At 32.7% G+C, this 18,177-nt stretch overlaps 1 protein-coding gene across 2 annotated transcripts in view; it reads left to right on the top strand.

Annotated features, from left to right (window-relative positions):
* Positions 1 to 18,177, top strand: part of LOC129226611 (cilia- and flagella-associated protein 206-like) — a 47,795-nt gene that overhangs the window by 12,785 nt on the left and 16,833 nt on the right. For both annotated transcript variants that reach the window (XM_054861240.1, XM_054861239.1), the window contains exons 4-8: positions 399 to 587; positions 2,594 to 2,752; positions 14,719 to 14,811; positions 15,685 to 15,800; positions 17,132 to 17,251. In XM_054861240.1, the coding sequence (XP_054717215.1) occupies positions 399 to 587; positions 2,594 to 2,752; positions 14,719 to 14,811; positions 15,685 to 15,800; positions 17,132 to 17,251 (677 nt within the window). The remainder of the gene's footprint in view (positions 1 to 398; positions 588 to 2,593; positions 2,753 to 14,718; positions 14,812 to 15,684; positions 15,801 to 17,131; positions 17,252 to 18,177) is intronic.

The following is an 18,177-nucleotide window of genomic DNA, read 5'->3' as shown; positions in this document are numbered from 1 at the left end:
TAATTACATAGCACTGCATAAAGCCAGGTTAAAAACTTAAATCTAACTTTAACTTAATGCGCAATCATTAAATGTATAACTTTTTATCGGACACTTACTAACACATATCCCTTTTCTTTCCCCCATGGGGAAAGTAAACGCATCTAACTAGACGAGCCCATCATGTTCGTCAAGGAGGTCAACTTACTAGGGTTGTCAACTTCACAAGTTTTACTGTACCTTAAAATTTTAATCTAGTAATTTTTCAGATTGTTTGTGTTTTCAGCAATCCAAGATGGAGTGAACCCAATTAACCTCCGTTTTTTGAGACTCTCCTGTATTTATGTTAAAATGTAAAAGATTTTAATGTATTTATCAATATCTCTTAAAACCTCAAATTTAAAGATATGTTCTTTCAGAACAATATAAGGAGCAGAAGAAGCAAATAGTTTTAAAGAACTGTTCTTCTTTGATTCAGAAATTGAAAAAATCTTGGCATAATCACACTGAAGATTTTAATGACATGCATGATGACTTGATTAAACTCATTCTGATTAAAGAAGGTTTGAATGATGCTGATGATCAAACAGCCTTTCTTGAGATGAAAGGTAAGTTTTTGATTTACCTTTTTCTAAAATCCAGTTTTACATTATTATTTTGTTAATTGTTTTAGTAATTCTAATGCAGTTCAAATAATGTAAGTTGATTAATTCAATTATTTTTTAATTTACTCAATTCAGAAAATAGTGATTCTGCAAGTATTTAAAATCTCAACCATAAAAGCCTTAACTTTTACTTCTTCTTTTTTTTTTTTCTTCTAGTTGAATTATTTAAAAGCTATTTATTGTGGAAAAATATAGGATGTTTCCTAGCATAAAGTTTTTTTGCTTCAAAGTTAAAATCTTACTTTAGAAAAGTTTGACTATTCTCAATTTTAAAGACAAATTTTTTTTAACAAAAAGAATATGCATCAAATTAGTAAAAAATTTATAATTTCCCTATTACTAGAAACCCACTTAGAAATATTATATATAATAGCAGTACTGCACTTGCCACAAGGTGCTTAATTTGATTGATGTTAAAACTGACCATTGAAGAATTTTTTTTGTAATTTGCACTGTAAATTTATCTTCAGTAATAAAAATTTAGTTAAATTTTTTACTTCTGTTTTCTATTTTGTACTGTACTCGGGGCCTGATTAAAATATCCGGAGACCCTAGATCAAGCACTTTTTTGGGGTACCCAAGTACTGTCCCTTCACATTAGCGCCTACGATGAAACTAAAAGTCAATATAGATCCCGAACTTAAAGACGGATTTGCTTCAAAAAAATTATCTTGGAAATAGATCTTGATGACCAACTCCTGATTCTTGACTCATAGAGTTTTATGGCTGCCACCTCTGACTCCTGTACCAGAATATTAGTTTGACTACGACTCTGTCTCTGACTCCGTAGCTTTGGCATAAATTTAGACACAGAGGGAAAATGAGCTGGCTCTGACTCATTGGAATTTTTAAGTCTTCGACTTCAACTCCTTTATCACAAAATAAGTCCGACTCTGCAAACATTGGCAGAGTTGCAGACTTTGAGAGAAAGTGACCAGTTGTTACTCCCAGTTCTTGAATTAAACATCTTTGACTCCAACAGCTTAACTTCAAAATGAGAATGACTGATTTGTCTTTATTTTCACTCTGAATTTTTATGTTATGTATTCAGTTTTTGGCGGAGAAATTCGGAGTCCTTTATATTTTAACATAAAGATAAGCTCAGACAGTTTTTTTTTTTGTTTGATAACGAAAATTATTTTGTGAAGTTGACATTTTATTATTGTTCAAAATTTTTGAGAGTGCATTTATTCTTTGTTTAAAATTATTTTTTGGGAACAGGGGAAAAACAAACTTCTTTTTTTTTTTTTTTTGACTAAATGTATTTATTTTAATGAGCTTATTGTTTTTTATTCTTTTTATTTTCTTTTTCAAAGCAATTAAGGATTTTTTTTAATGGAGAAAAATATATTAGCTGCTTTGTTTAAAAGGTGCTGTTATTTTATTTGTTTGTTTATTTATTTTTTGTGCATCTATTTCTTTAGATAAATGAGGCATATTTTATTTCAAAAAATCAGCTTCAAATATTAATAAGTTATGTTTGAAATAATTTTCAATTTCAGCTTCTTTTGTGAATATTGATCAAATACTTAAAAGTTGATATTGATCTGCGGGAAAGTAGACTTTTTTAGTTCTGTACAGAACTTCTTATTGTCAATAGATATACAAAATAAGTTTTAATTACATTTTTTAGCATACAGGTCACTTCTCAGTCCTTGGGTCTAAATTTAGAAGTTTCTACTTCCATAATTAGAAATACTGCAATATCAGAGTTTGCAAATCCCCTTTCTATTTACGTACCTATTTATTAACATTTAATTCTTCTATTATCAGCAAACTCTTTGCAACACATTATGCTGTGAAGTTCAGGATCATTGCACAAATGTATATGCATTTATTTTGATAACTTCTTGTATTAATAGCTATGATTTAAAAATGTATTTCTATAGTTTGAGTTCTTGTGCTCATCTAACATTCATGGAATTTATGCTGACACATTTTTTCTTCAGCTGCAGTCAGCAGTATATTCCCAGTATCTGCTTTGTCCTCTTTTGTGTTGAGCAATCAAAAGACTAAAATGGCATTTATAAATGAAATTTCATCAATAGCAGCTGGCATACGTCTACATTCATGGTACAGCAACAGGGCTGGAAAGTTTATGCTTGATGGTAAGACTGACACATTTTGAAATACTATTTATTTATTGTAATTTAAGATAGTTGATATAAGCATGTAATAAATCTCACCCTTTTCCTCTTTTCAAAAAAGAATTTGAACTGGGGTGTGGAATTTAATATTGTGTTTCTGCATTATTGTTCTAGCTTGGCCACAGTGCTATTTATTTGATTTCAGTTTGTTTTGACATATTTCATTGAAAAAAAATAGGCAGATAATATACAATTGTATTTTGACTACTAACTTTTTTTATTTTCTAAAACTAACTACTCCATACCCCCTCCCCCCCCCCTCCATTAATAAGTATATGGAGCATATTTGGAGACAGATGTTATTCAGGATTACATAAAATCTTAAGAGGAAGCTTTTTTTTATCCTAGTTTTAAAAGGAGCTGCGTCATCTCGTAGCGGTTGTGCAACTTTAACTTTTTGTTCCTTTTTGCATCTTTTCAAATGTATTGCATAAGAACTCAAAGCTAGAGCATTTAACTAACTTAAAACATTTCAAAAATTTTGAAATTACTAGGTATTTTTATATATTATTGTTGGAGATTTTATGGTTGCATAACTACAAGGTATGTTGCAAACTTATCATAGTATTTGATTTTATTGTGAAGCTATGCTTGAAATTAAATAAAAAGGGTACTTCTCGTATTAAGGAGTTTATGAATTTCAGGGCTCAGTCAGCTACAGGGTAACAAAATCAATTACATAGCAGTTTTGTGTTCTGTATAAAAGTAGAATTTATGTTTGGGCAGTTGTATTGCATAATGCTAACGCATTTTCACATAAATCAGTTGGCATATCATGCAGTGGCGGATCCAGCCGATTGCTTTGGCAGGGGCCATCCGAAATTTTTGAACAAACTCCCCAGGACCGAATTTAGTTCCATGCCGCCCCTAGGCAAATTTGAAATCTGTCATCCCTCCCCCCCCCCAAAAAAAAGAATCCCTAAAAAATATCCTTGACTCAAAAAAAAAAACGTAAAAAAGTGTTCCCCAGGTTCAAACTGTCACAGTTATGAAGAAATGATGGCGTTTCACATTCTGAGGCGCCCCGATGAAATGATCACAGTGATCTCCAGAAAAATTTTTTATTCGGCAAATTTTGCTGACGATTCAGCAAACACCATGATTGAAAAACATATGACTTTCATAAGATGTGTGAAAGTAATCATTATTTAATTACAAGAAAAACTTGTCTCTTCTGTGGAAAATGAAAGAATGCTAATATTTTACTTTCAAGAATAACAATTAATTCAAAAAATGTGCATTATAATAGCAAATTTGCAGCCGCTAAAAAGTTTGCCGTCCTAGGCAGCTGCCTACTCTGCCTATTGGGAGATTGGGCCCTGATAACTCCCCGGAAATTTTATTAAAATGAAATTTTAAAAACTCAATTTTCTGGGTATCGAGACATTAAGTGAAGAGGAGAATTTAGGAATCTCCCTCAAAAATGTTCCAAAATTTAAATTTCCGAGTAGTTTTTGAAAATTAGGAAACTAAAAACGCATTTTGTGTATTTTTGATGATGTACGGAGAAAAGTCAGGTTTCGGGCGCTGGTCCCAAAATACTTTTTGAAAATAAAGCTTAGAAACCAAAATATTTTGTCATTATACATTGAGAAGTTAGAAGAGGAGGGGTGCTCTTCTAACTCTTCAGCTGTACAGCCTAAAAATGCACCTTTAGGTAATGTTTCTTACATTAAAGGAAGTGTGAAGGTGTTTAGAATCCTTCCTTCCTGGAAATATTTTGCCTTTGAGGCTCTAAAAATTCGATTTTTAACTGTATTTATACATATTTTAGAAAGGGATGGAAGATTCGTGAGCTCCTCCAAAAAACCTCCTTTTAAAGCTATCATCACGATATACACTACGGAGGGAGGGGGTCCTGTCAAAAATCGTTTGTAATTGAATTCCCAAAAAAATTCATTAAGTTGCTTTTTAGCAAGTTAAGTGATAAGGGCTGGATAAACTAGTTTCCGTTAGCATTTTTTCCAAATAAAAGACTTAAATTGTAATTTTTTGCTACATATCAAGGCATTTGTGAAAGGGCATGGGAAAAGGGGGTTCTCTCCTCTAGTTTCGAAATTAAAGCCATAAAAACACAAATTTAGGCTCTCTTTGGTCTTGTGAACAATAGGTATACTCTGAGAACCGCAGCATTTAGAGCTCATCCAAGTGTCTGTAGTTGGAATCAAGAAATGATGTAAAAGATGGAGAAAAATTTTGGAAATATAAGTTTTGTTTTGAGGATAGGGATATAAGTTATCTCCCAATTCAGGTCTATACTTCTTTTTCAGTAAAATACATGCGTTAAATTTTGTTATCTTCTCATAATATTTTTTTCTTTTTTTTTTCCTTAAAACAATTCCTACAATCACAAGGCTTTGGGAGGGGCCATGGCCCCCATGGCCCCCCTCTAGATCCGCCCCTGATATCATGTGTCATGTACTTCTTAAACTGTAAAGTAGAATATTAAAAAGCATTGAGTTTAAAAAGTTTTGAAGCATTTTAACCTCATTAGATTGAGTCAGTTATTGGTGGCTTTTTACAAAATAAGTGGAATATAATATCAATCGTGAGTCTAAGAACATTGAATTTTGAATCAGAATATTTTTTCCAATTATTTGATCTGTTGTTCTTTGTATTCATATCATACAGTTACCAATAAATTATGTTTTTTCTTTACCAGTGCTAGACCAATAGCGCTAAAGGAGAAATTATGAGAAAAATCATATCAATCTCATATCCCTATGTGAGAGAATTCATATAAAATTAAAAGAAAGTGCAGGAGCTAAGCTTCAGTGAGCTCCCATGCAAATTTAGCTCTACTTGTAACTTTAAAATGTAAAAATGAAAAGATTTTTTTTTTTTTTTGCTGTAAATTTTAGTTAATTATGTCTATATCAGAATTTATTAAATGAATTTTTATATATGTACAGAAAAGCATTGTCTGTATTTATTTACATTTATGCATTTTTTGCATAAAGTCCCAATTGATCTCTATTCATTTTGTGGCCGCCGATTATATTTTAGTGGACTGTAATATTTGGTTGATGAACCTTTACTCAATAGATTTTTTCTAATGAGCTTTAATAAATTTCACAACACAAAGTTATATACACTAATTTACATTTAAATGGTAATGGAATGTGGGCTTCAAAGGAAAACATATCAATTCCCACGTCAGAAATATATGCCTTCTCTCTGAGGCGTCCGTTCATCAACTGACTGACTACGGCCGAATGGCAAGCTCGCGCATGCGCAAACATTCCGCCCGGCCTTGCAATCTTCACATGCAAGAACTTTACATCACTAAATATATCTCATTATCTTAATGCACTTATCATAAAATAAAGTAAAAAAGAGTCCTTTAACATATTAAATGCAATAAAAAATATATTCAATTTTGTAAAAAATTAACCGATTTAAACACAGAATATATATGACAGTTTCAAATAAATTTTCAAACAAAGAAATATAAACAGTGTTTTAGGAAGAAACTTGCTTCCTTTTAACTCTCCATCGGTAGAACACTTAATCTTGAAATTGATCTTTTGTAAATACCCTTACAAGTTTTTACATCAACTACCCTAACTTTATTATCTTGCCCAGGGCAAAGCTTTACTATTCGTCCAAGCATCCATTTACATGGTGGAAGATTATCTTCCCGTACTAAAACCATGTCTCCTATTCTGATATTTTCTTTATCACTTACCCATTTTCCTCTTTGTTGGAGGCTATTCAAATAAGACAAACTCCATCTCTTCCAGATTGTCTGAACTGATTTTGTCATCCTTTGCCAAACATTTAAACAATTTGATTCAAGGTTGACCAGCGAAGGTTCGACGATAGCAGTCATAGGCCTGCCTATTAAAAAATGTGCTGGTGTCAGCACTTCTAAATCGTCTATTTCGACTGAAAGCGGGATCAGCGGTCGAGAGTTCAAGACCGCCTCGATTTGGTTGACGAGAGTCAACAATTCCTCATATGTAAATTTAGAGTTCCCTGCTGCGCGTTTAAAATGATATTTAAATGCCTTAATATTTGCCTCCCATAGACCACCCCAGTTTGGACTCCTAGGAGGAATAAAGTGCCACTTAATATTTTCCTCTGAAAAAAAGTTAAACAATGATTCTTCTTGATCTCTAACTAATTTGAATAATTTATTGAGCTCCTTGTTTGCTCCCACCATATTCGTTCCATTGTCTGAAAAAAATTCCTGACATTTACCCCTTCTTGAAATAAATCTTTTTAGTGTAGCTATCAGAGCTTGTGAGGTTAAGTCACTAATTATTTCAAGATGTATAGCTTTTGTTACCATACAGATGAATAGGCAAACATAAACCTTAATTTCAGGACCCTTCCTCTGATACTTATTTTTAATCAAGAAGGGACCACACAGATCAAGTCCGGACGAATTAAATACTTTATCAGGGGTCACTCTCTGAATGGGTAAATTGCCCATTTTTTGCTCACATATTTTAGGATTGGCTCTAAAACAAACAATGCAGTGGTGCACGATTTTTCTGCACAAATTTCTTCCATGAACTGGCCAATATTTTTGTCTTAACTGGAAAAGCAAATGCTGAGCTCCAAGATGAAAATATCTTTCATGATAATGTCTGATTATCATTTCAGGTAATTTACCCTTTGAAGGCAGTAGTTGAGGATGCTTACTTAAGTAAGATAACTGAGAGTTTTCCAGCCTTCCTCCAACCCTAATGATGCCTTTATCGTCTAAAAATGGAGACAAATTAAAAATCTTACTTTTGCTGGAAATACCACCTCCGGATTTTAATGCCGCTATTTTCCTAGGAAATTCTTCTTTTTGCAGCTCCCTGACGAGGTATGTTTCAGCATCTGCCAGCTCATTACGTGAAAGGGGACCTAGTTTTTTGCTTTGGGGGTATCTGGTATTGTGCACAAACCTAAAAATAAAACTACAAATTCTAATTAAACTTAAAAATTTGTTACTGCGATTTAGGAGATTTTCAAAAAATGGTTTGCTGTCCTTTAAAATTAATGCTACATTTTCTTTAGAGTTCTTAGCTTTGAGTTCATTTAGGTAGTCCTCTTCTTTTGGCTCAAGGCACTCGGACTCAACTTCATGAGGAATGTTTGAATGTAAAAATGATGGCCCATTCCACCATTTTTCACTGGAAAGGAGCAGTTCTGCACTAAGACCTCTTGTCAGGAGGTCACTTGAATTATCTGTGCCTGTGCAATGGTGCCAGGTGGTGGGATCAGTTAGTCTTCAGGTCTCTTGAATACGATTTGCCACGAACTGCTTCCACTTTTTGGAGGGTTTACAGTACAGTTCCTTTTTTGGCCAATGATTTCTAGAACTTTTGAACCTAAACGAGCTGCTACCAAGGCTCCTAATTGCTCAAGCCTTGGCATTGTAACACTCTTCAAAGGAGCTACCCTGCTGTTTGATGTGACGAGGTTCACAGACGCTTTATCTTCTTCTTTTACTTTAACGTAAACGGAAGCACCATATGCCTTTTTACGAGCATCGCAAAATATGTGTAATTCAATGTCGTTAATTCCTTTAACAGCAGAATTTAGAACAAATCTCGGAATTCCCAATTTTTCAAGTATAGGGAGTTCCGAACACCAGTTCTGCCATTTATTGACGATATCTGGAGGTAAGGTTTCATCCCATGGCAGTTTCCTATTCCATAACTCTTGAATAAGACATTTTACTCTTATAGTGTAAGGTGACAATAATCCAAGCAGGTCAAAAATCTTTCCTAATGATTGTAATACAACTCGTTTGGTGTTTTTAGCAGAAGACAAAAATTCCACTAAACTTTTAACTTGCATGGAAAAACAATCTTCTTTTGGATCCCACGCAATTCCCAAAACCTTCGTGGTATGTGATCCCAAGTTTACTGTAGTGTGGTTATCTTGAGTATCCACGCCCTTTTCGTTCCAAATTTTCATTAGATCTTCATCGTTCGCGTGATCCATTTTCTTAAGGACATTCCGGCCTTTTGCATCAAACTTCTAGCATTTTCTGACAGTTCAAGAGCTTTTTGCAAGTCATTTTCTCCAGAAATAAAATCATCAACGTAAATATATTTATCAAGTTGCTCCACAAAAGAGGGATTTTCTTCAGCAAATTGCTTTATGTGATGTGTAACTGTAGCAGATAAGAGAAATGGGCTCGCCGAGTATCCAAAGTAAACTCGCGAAAAACGGTAAATCTTAATATTCATAACATTTTTACAATCTATATCACAAAATAAAAATCGAACCGCATCTCTGTCTTTTTCCGCTAACGAAATTTGCAAAAACGCCTTTTCTATATCCGATGCAAGGGCAATTTTGTTTAATCTAAAATTAATCAAAACTTCAAAAAGATTTGGGTTTAAGTTAGGTCTAGACCACAAACAGTCATTTAGAGATAATTGATCTTTGTCATGCGAGCTGGCATCAAATACTATCCTCATCTTTGTGGTAAGTTTTTCTTGTTTACAAACCGCCTGGTGAGGCAAGTAGAATTTTGGTCTATCTTCTTGGATGCTTGTATTTTCAACTTCCTCAACAATTCCTTGTTCTAAATAATCTTTTATAATTTCCGCATATTGACGATAAAAGTCAGGATAAATTGGAAATTTTCTTTGAAGTGTTGAGAAACGTCGTTTCGCAACCTCTAAATTATCACTTAGTTCGCGAAAATCTCTTTTCCAAGGCAATTGTACTTCGTACCTATGCCCAGTAAATTTGACGGTTGCATCAAATTTTGCTTGTGCTTGGTCCTTCTCAAAATATCCAGGATCATCTTTAATACCCAATCCTTCTAATTCAAAGAAAAGCTTCAATGTGTCCTGCAAGGATTCATCTCAAGTGAGAAAACAAACGTTTTCACTAAAACTTGGTATCTGATTTAATTTCCCGCCAGCTATCCAACCAAATTCTGATTCCTGTAATATGAGTTCATCATTTAGTTTGTAGATGTTACCTTTCAAAATCTTAAAAAATATATCTGCTCTGATCAACGCATGAATTTCACTCAATTTATAAAATAAAGGATCGGCCAACTCAATAAAGTCTGGAATTTTAATTTTAGAAACATCTAACTCTACGGCAGGTGTTGACCCAGTAATTTTATCAGAAATTAAAAACTCAATAGGTTCTTCATAACTACGATCTTCGTTCGAAATAATCGTGCTCAATTTCCAATTCATATTTTGATTCATTTCGTTTAACCCTGAAACATTCATTTTCATTTTCTGCTTCTTGATTCCCAAGATCTCACTAATTTGTTTGGATAATACGCAAATATTGCTCGCGCTGTCCAAAATACATTTTACGGCAACCCTTCTTTTCCCATCTCCGCAATGCACATAAATCTGAGCTGTAGACAAAATAATGCCTTTTTTCCTTTGATTTGAGACATTACTCAACACTGTGGAAGAAGATGTGGGGGAATGAAGCGGTTCATTAGCAATTTCTGTTACATCACCGTCTCCAGTGAAGCTATCCAGTGGCGCCTTAATGTAGTTCGCTTGGTTAAAACAAATAAATTTAGAATGCTTCTGACCGCATTTTTATTTGAAAGATGATTTGCAAGAAAACTTTTTGTGACCTTGAGACAAACATAACTCACAGAGCTTATTTGTACGAACAAATTGTAATCTTTGTTCAAGAGTTAACTTCAGAAATTTATCACATTTAAGTATAGAATGATCATTTTTACACACAATACAACTCTTTTTCTTATCACTTTCGTTTGTTAAAAGTGACTTCGATCTACTGGGAACAGTTGAAGAATAATTTTTTAATCCGTCTAAAATCCTAGCTCTTTCTTCCAAAAACTCTAGAAATTTATCAAGAGTAGGAATTTTTGTAGATTTTACAGACTATTCAAATAATTTCTTAGATTCGCGATCCAACTTGTGATTTAGCACATTTAACAAAAATGAATCAGACAAATTATTTCTTTCAAACCCCAGATTTTGCAGTGAGCGAAGCTGTCGCTTAACATTATCAACAAGTAATCTTAGTTGATAGGAGTTTTCATGTACTTTTTCAAAATTAATAAGGCTAATTATATGAGCATCAACGATAGCACGTTTATTCTCATATCGATTATCAAGCGCTTTAAAAAGCGAATCGAAAGTATCTTGAGGACTTTCAATAAGTTTAGCATCTCCTTTTAAGGATGCTCTCAAATAACATAATTTTTGGGAGTTATTTATGCAGCTATTTTCACCAATAATTGTAGTGAATTGAATTTTAAAGTTTTGGTAATCTTCATATTTGCCATTGAATGTTGGCAAGGGAAGATCGGGAATCTTAACATTCGCCTTAATGTTTTCATTTTTTATTTCATTACTATTTGATTTAGAAAGTAAAATTTTAAATTTTACCTCCAATTCTTCTAATTCTTCGGCGATGCCTTCCGCTAAGGTCAGGTTGTCTTTTAAATCCACGGATCCAGATAGACCACAATATCCGTCAATCAATTCATTGATGACAGCCTTTGCCGAGTTAATGGATTCCAGTTTAGTTCCAAGAGAATTACTAAGTCATCAGTTTCCTCTTCTGATGTCACAAAGCTTTGAAGAAATTCAGCAAATTTCCCAACTTTGGTTTTTAAAACGCCTTGTTTTCTATTGAGCGTTATTAAATCCATTTTGAAGGCAAGCAAGGCTCCGGGTAAAGGACCACTATGTGGCCGCCGATTATATTTTAGTGGACTGTAATATTTGGTTGATGAACCTTGACTCAATAGATTTTTCCTAATGAGCTTTAATAAATTTCACAACACAAAGTTATATACACTAATTTACATTTAAATGGTAATGGAATGTGGGCTTCAAAGGAAAACATATCAATGCCCACGTCAGAAATATATGCCTTCTCTCTGAGGCATCCATTCATCAACTGACTGACTACGGCCGAGTGGCAAGCTCGCGCATGCGCAAACACATTTTAATGCAAAAATGCATCTTTTGTAACTTGCAAAATATATTGTCGTTCCAGGAATAGCAGTAAGATACCCTACTGTTGCTTTGAAGCGACAATATGCGTTGTTTTCCCCTCCCTTGAAATTTGGAAAAGTTCTTCTTGACTATTTTCTTTTTTTCTATTTAAGAAGAAATTATGTCAGGAACAGGAAGTCAAATAAAGGGAAGGGGCTTATGTTGTTTGTTGAGGAAGACCAGTTTAGAACAGGCAAAAAAATCCACTTTTTTTTAATGTCATAAAATGTTAGTAAAACTATTCAAGAATATCTTGCCAAAGTTTGAGTGAAAAAATCTGATTAGTTCTGATGCTATGAGAACTTAAAGTGACTGTGGAGATTCGTAAACATAAACAGCATTTTTTTTTTCAAACAAATTTTTCTCGAAACAACTTTTTTCAATTGGTGTGCATTCTAGCTCAAAAAGTTTTTGACCAATTATTCTGAAAATTTGTGTGAATATTCTTTATCCAATTATGCTCTACATGAGCATAACTCTTGGATGATATTATTAATTTTAAAAAAATAATGTAAAAAGTGAAAAAAAAGGTAGAAAAACATAACATATTGTAATCAAACACCTCAAAAACGTGCAATTTTCAACTTTTTTGATCACAATTAGGTTTATATTTCAGAGAAATGTGTTGTTATTGAGAAAGAAAAATTGTAATGATTACAGGGAAAAATTGTGGCTTCGGTAATGCACACCAGCAACAAGCTCAGATGGCAAAACGCCCATGGACAGCAGCTTCTAACTCCACTAATTCTTGTGGAAATGACTTCAAAAAATTACAAGGTGTACTTTCAAAAGATGAATAAAATATCCTTCAATTTTAAAGAAATTCTGATTATTTCTTTTCTATTAAAAAAATCACGAAAAACACTACAATTTCGGCCTCCTAAACTAGCTTTCCCCCTTAATGCATAAGTGAAAAATCTTTTCAAGGACTGAAATTAACCCATAAAAGTATAATCATTGTAAAAAATAAATGGCATGAATAAATATGCTGGGTACAATAAGCGCCTTGTCTAGTGGTCAGAGGAGTCTGACTGTGATGTGGAGGTCCCGGGTTTGAATCCTGGCTCAAATATGGATGTACTTTCTCCTATCCTTGTCCTTTCTTTGTGTGAATGTGTTGTTATGCTGTGAATGGTTGCCTACAATATAAACGGGTCCTTACGGCCAGTTGCGCAGCTACTGTGTATGCCGTCCGGGGCGGTTCCTCAATTTGTCGCCCTTTGTTGTAAAATAGCTAATGCATTAAACTGTCAAAGTTGTTTAAATTAAAACTAGAAATTTATTTAATTAGAGAAAAAAAAGCCGCAATTAATTTCTACATACTTACAAAAAAAACGAAGGTTGGGGAGGCCCACACTTGGAGAAAATTGCTAAATTTACGTAAAAAATCGCAATTTCAGATAATTTTTTGTAAAGTGAAGGGAAAGGATGATTGGGTTTGCTCCCGATTTTTTTTCAAAACTAAAAATATCTTTTAGTGTTTCTTTGTTGACATTAGAGGATCGGTGGGAACTGCAAGGAAATGTTCCATAATCAAAGTTTTAAAATGAAGCTTAGGCTACTTTGTAGAGAGGTTAAGAAAATCGGGAATGGTCTAATGCTCAATTCGAAAAATTTCAGCTCTGAAATATGCAATTTTAGTCTATCTTTGACAATGCAATTGCATGTGTATTTTAACGCAGTTGTACGCATTAGGGGAGAGAGGGGAGCTGAGGTTTCTTACTGAAATATTTTTTAAATTGAAATCAAGTTTAAGGGTATCTTTGGTAGAATGGGGAAGGTTCGGCTTCTTTAAAAATTGTTCGGCATCAAAATCTCAAAAACACAATTCCAGGATATATTTGGTGATGTTAAAGGGTTCCTTAGCACTTAATGGCACCAATAACGACTAAATGTTGTGAAACCAGGCGGCTTTTTCATGGAAAATTTTTATAATTGACTTACGACTTTAGGCTTTGTTTGATATTGAAAATGTTAGGAGCAAAAAGGGGCAGAGGAAGATTTCCCTCCCAAAATCTTTCTTTGAGCTGAATTTCATTTTAGGCTATCTTTGAGAAGGCAAAAAAAGAAAATAGTTTTTGTTTCACTGGGAGATTTCAAAAAACTCTCTCAAAATCCGGTGTTAGCTCTTTCTTATAAAAGAAATTGGAAAACTTCATTGTTTTCTTCCTCCTGGACTTCTACAGTCTAAATAAACATTGGTCCCATGACTGTCCACTGCCGCCCCTTCAGAAACAAGGAATTGTACTGATATGCTATCAAGAAATACTTTTGAAAGAAAAAAGAAAGTTTTGTATAAAAGTAATTTTAATCTGGTAGTGACACAAAAAGTCTTACAGTTCGAAGATTTTCTTTTTGCCTGCAGTAACAGATTAAAACCATAATTTTCTCTCATTTGAAAAATGTGATTAATTTTTTCCACATCAAAAAGATTAATTTTCCACCCCTCGAAAAGTGCCCCCTGGGGCGGACCCCCTCCTCCACCCCACCCTAGCTATGCCACTGCTTACGGTTGTGTGTACTGTGGAAGTTGGACTTCCCACCAAATTACGGTACAGTTGGAAAAATGAAGCAGCGCACCCCAAGTTGCTAGCCTAGCTAGCGCAATACAATAACAAGCATAAGTATTTAAAATATATAGTAAAGGTATGATTTACTTCTCATTAATTTAATTCTCATTACTCAAAAATTAAATGAATAACTTTAGTATATAAAACTATTTCTAACTTATGTTATAAACAGAAAGGTTGTTATCAAGATCTTACAACTATCATGTTTGCATTTGTAGCATTAAAAATCAAAGTGATTTGTCACTGATTCAATTATGCATTGTTTTCGTTCATATGATGTTTCATGTTAGTCGTCAGATAAGCGGTGCCTTACTGTTTATTGACTAATTGTAAGCATATTGTTTATACATTTATTTATTCTTTTATACATTTTTTCTTTTTCTTTCAATAGTTGGGAAAATTATGAAAGAAATTTTACCTAAAACATGTGAAGATGTTCATGAAGAGTTCAATGCGGTGAAAAAAGAAATCGAGGATTTACAAGGTTAGTATTTTTTGAATGAAGGAAAATATTTCCTAAAATGTGTTATATGAAGAACAGGAAAACATATGCAAATTAATAAACTTGCTTGTTTGCAAGCAGGAGCATCCGAAATAAAATATTTGGCCGAAGGAAAATTCTTGGTGTACCAAATAAAACTTCAAAGCTTACCAAATGATAAAACATTCTTTTTTGTCTGGTTCATAGTTAGACTACTTTATCAAAATAATTTATTTTGCACATAAACCTTAAATAATGGGGGTTAAAAGTTACCTTAAATGGTGGGGGTTACCACTTTATTTTATTCCATTGAAACATGTTATCAACTTAATTGAAATGGTTTTTATAAAAGTTAAAATAAATTTAAAGAATGTATTTTGGTTGTTTTTCAGTAAAAGGAGAATCAAAAGCTACAACACATTTGTACTGCTTTATCAAACTGTGACATATTCAGATGAGTAGAATATATCTAATAGTAGAATGTTTCTACTCATTGATTCAAGAAGCCAAAAAAGTACTTTTCCTGAAACGTATTTTTACTGCTGCAATAGTCTCAAATTTAAAGCAATAGTTTTTTATCTGAATTTTCTCGGAATTTGAAATAACAGCTCTATACATCTATAGTGATATAGCAAAGCATAATATTATGAAGGATTACTATTAAATAGTTAAATATTAATGTTTCAGAGATTGGTAATTCGCCTACAATATTCTCCCACTCTAAAATTAATCACTTGAATTGACCACCTTAATTTGTGTTTCTGCAATTGCTCAAACTGCCAAACTTGTGCTTGAGCCATCTAATGATTTCTTTTAATTGTTACAAAACTTCAAATATTCATACATACCTCTATCATGCTTTTTAATTTTTCATAGGGTCACTCCAGGAAAAAGTTGAAGCCCAAGTTTCCAGTAACAATGAAGAGTTCCATTTTCAAAAGATACTACTAATTAACAAAACAAACTACTATAGATTTTTAAAAATTTTAAAAGTAAGTAAATTTGGTATTCTAACTGTTATATTATTTGATGATTTTAATTTAATTTTATTTATTTATTTATTTGAATTAAATGCATGTATCAACTCAAACTTTCAATAATCCTGTCTTATCTGCAAACCATTAATAACAATACAGAAAAATAAATATCATAGTATGCCAAAGCCAATTCACAACATTTTTTACTTTTAGTTCAGACTAATACAGTCAAGAAGTCAAGATAATCATTGCTTTTTAAAACTATTTTGATTAATTTTACCTTTGGAATTATGTTATACAGTATAAAACAGCATTTTTCAGCCTTTTTTTACCCGTAGATCAGCAAGAGCTCTGAAGAAAAAATTTACGAACCAGCGGTGGTTTTTCCTCTTCTTTTCTTTCTTTCTTCTCTTTTTGCAAAAGGAAAAAAAAAGAATTGAGGACCATTGACTACTAGTCAGGCTTGGAGTCAATTACGAGGAAATGTAATGGATTATAGTTATGATTACGAGCACGAAAAAAGGAAGATTACAATTATGATTGCGATTATAATCCTCTGACAAAATGTAATTATGATTACAGCAACGATTCGATTATGTAGAAAATGTAATCGATTATGATTATAATGTGCCGATTATGATTTTGATTACGATTACAGTTTCATAATATAATGTTTACATATCACTCATTTGCATCAACAAAGTGATAGTACATTACACAACGCTACAATGACTGTACATTGTATACAGATATAGGCACACTCATATGTTCCCTTTTGCTAAAAATAATACTATCGAAATATTTTTCAATTTCTCCGTCATCTGCTCCAGTTTAACGATTGTTTAGCATTGCTGGAAATTTTTTCACTTCTCAAAGAATGAGAAAGAAGAGAGCCATCTTTGAAGTATTAAATACACTTAAATACATTTAATTCCCTTTTTTTTAATTTTCAACCATTTAGTTACATACCTTTTATTTACACTTTCTGCATATTTTATTGCACTGTAGTTTTTCTGCATGAAGAACCTTATGAAAAAGGCTGAGCACCACTGTTTTAGATGTTATCCTCTGATAAAGTAATGTTTTTTTGTTTTTTTTTTTTTAAGATTTTTTTTATTAACATAAAATAATTTCTGTGAGGACTTTAATAAATTTATTTGTTAAATATTGTTCAGTTTTGTTTAATACATTTTGTCACATTATTTTTCCAAGAATATTTATTAAAAAAACTTTTGTTTTGTAAATTATCTTTTTATTCATTATGATTTGCATGACACTTGATATCAAATTTAAATATGATTTTTTAAATTTTTAATCTTTTAAACTGCTGCTTTAAAATTCCACAGGAAAATATTGATGAGATGGCTGTTCAAACCTATAAACTGGACTATGCATTTACAGTTCAAATAAAAGAATTGAACTCAGCTTTGAATTCTGGTCCATTTGCTCTGGCCGATCAAGTTTATGTAAGTTTTATATTTTTGATAATTTTGAAAGTTAAGCATAAGCATTTATATTATGCCCTGTGCATAGAAGAACTTCTATGATGATTACTGTTTTTCAACTGACAAATGGCTTACCATCAAATCACTTTATGATTCTAAACTTGCAATATACAGAGTGATGCAAAAAAAAAAGTGTGGTTTCATATGTTTTCCAGTTTGAGTATATTAGATCTACAGCTCCATGGTAGAGCTTGAATGAAAGAGCCAATTGTAAAGTTTCTTTTGGCTACTGCTAGATGTCTGTATGTGTTATCATATGTGTTCCACTTGTTATTTATTATTCAATTTGTCAAAATGGGAGGTCTATGCAGGAGCTGTACATTTAATCAAAATGAAAAGCGAATGTTTAGTACACTTATAGTTTAGCTATCATAATTTGAAATTATTGTTTGTGTAAATGTAAAACTTTTTTAAATTCTGCAAATTTGATTTGGTAAATGGGGGTGGATAAATAAGGTTCTACTGACAGGGGCATTCCAAAGGGGGGGGCGCTGCAAGGCACCCCTCGTTTCGACGGAACACAACGACATTCACACGAAATGAGGGACACCTTGTGGTTCCTCTCTTTGTATAAAATGTCCCGATTGTATAAAATTAGGGGCGCCTTGCGTCGCCCCCTCATTTCAGGTATCACAGATACGCAGCCATAGATACACAAAATAGATAATCATTGCAATAGTTCTCTATTTTGTTCTATGGCACTAAAATATTCCTTTCTCTCTGTCTCCAAAGCATTCGTTTCCTTTGTATCATTGAAACAGATACAATTTCAGAGAATATAACTGTTTAGAATCAAACAAAAGGCACTTCTCTTTTGTCTAGTTCTCTCCAAATTTGCTTGAGTTCTACCCCTGCATGCAGTGACGTAACGAGAAATTTTTTATAAA

Source organism: Uloborus diversus, chromosome 7, assembly GCF_026930045.1.
Source record: "Uloborus diversus isolate 005 chromosome 7, Udiv.v.3.1, whole genome shotgun sequence".
Taxonomy (NCBI): Eukaryota; Metazoa; Arthropoda; class Arachnida; order Araneae; family Uloboridae; genus Uloborus; species Uloborus diversus.
This window is presented reverse-complemented; position numbering and strand designations above follow the sequence as displayed.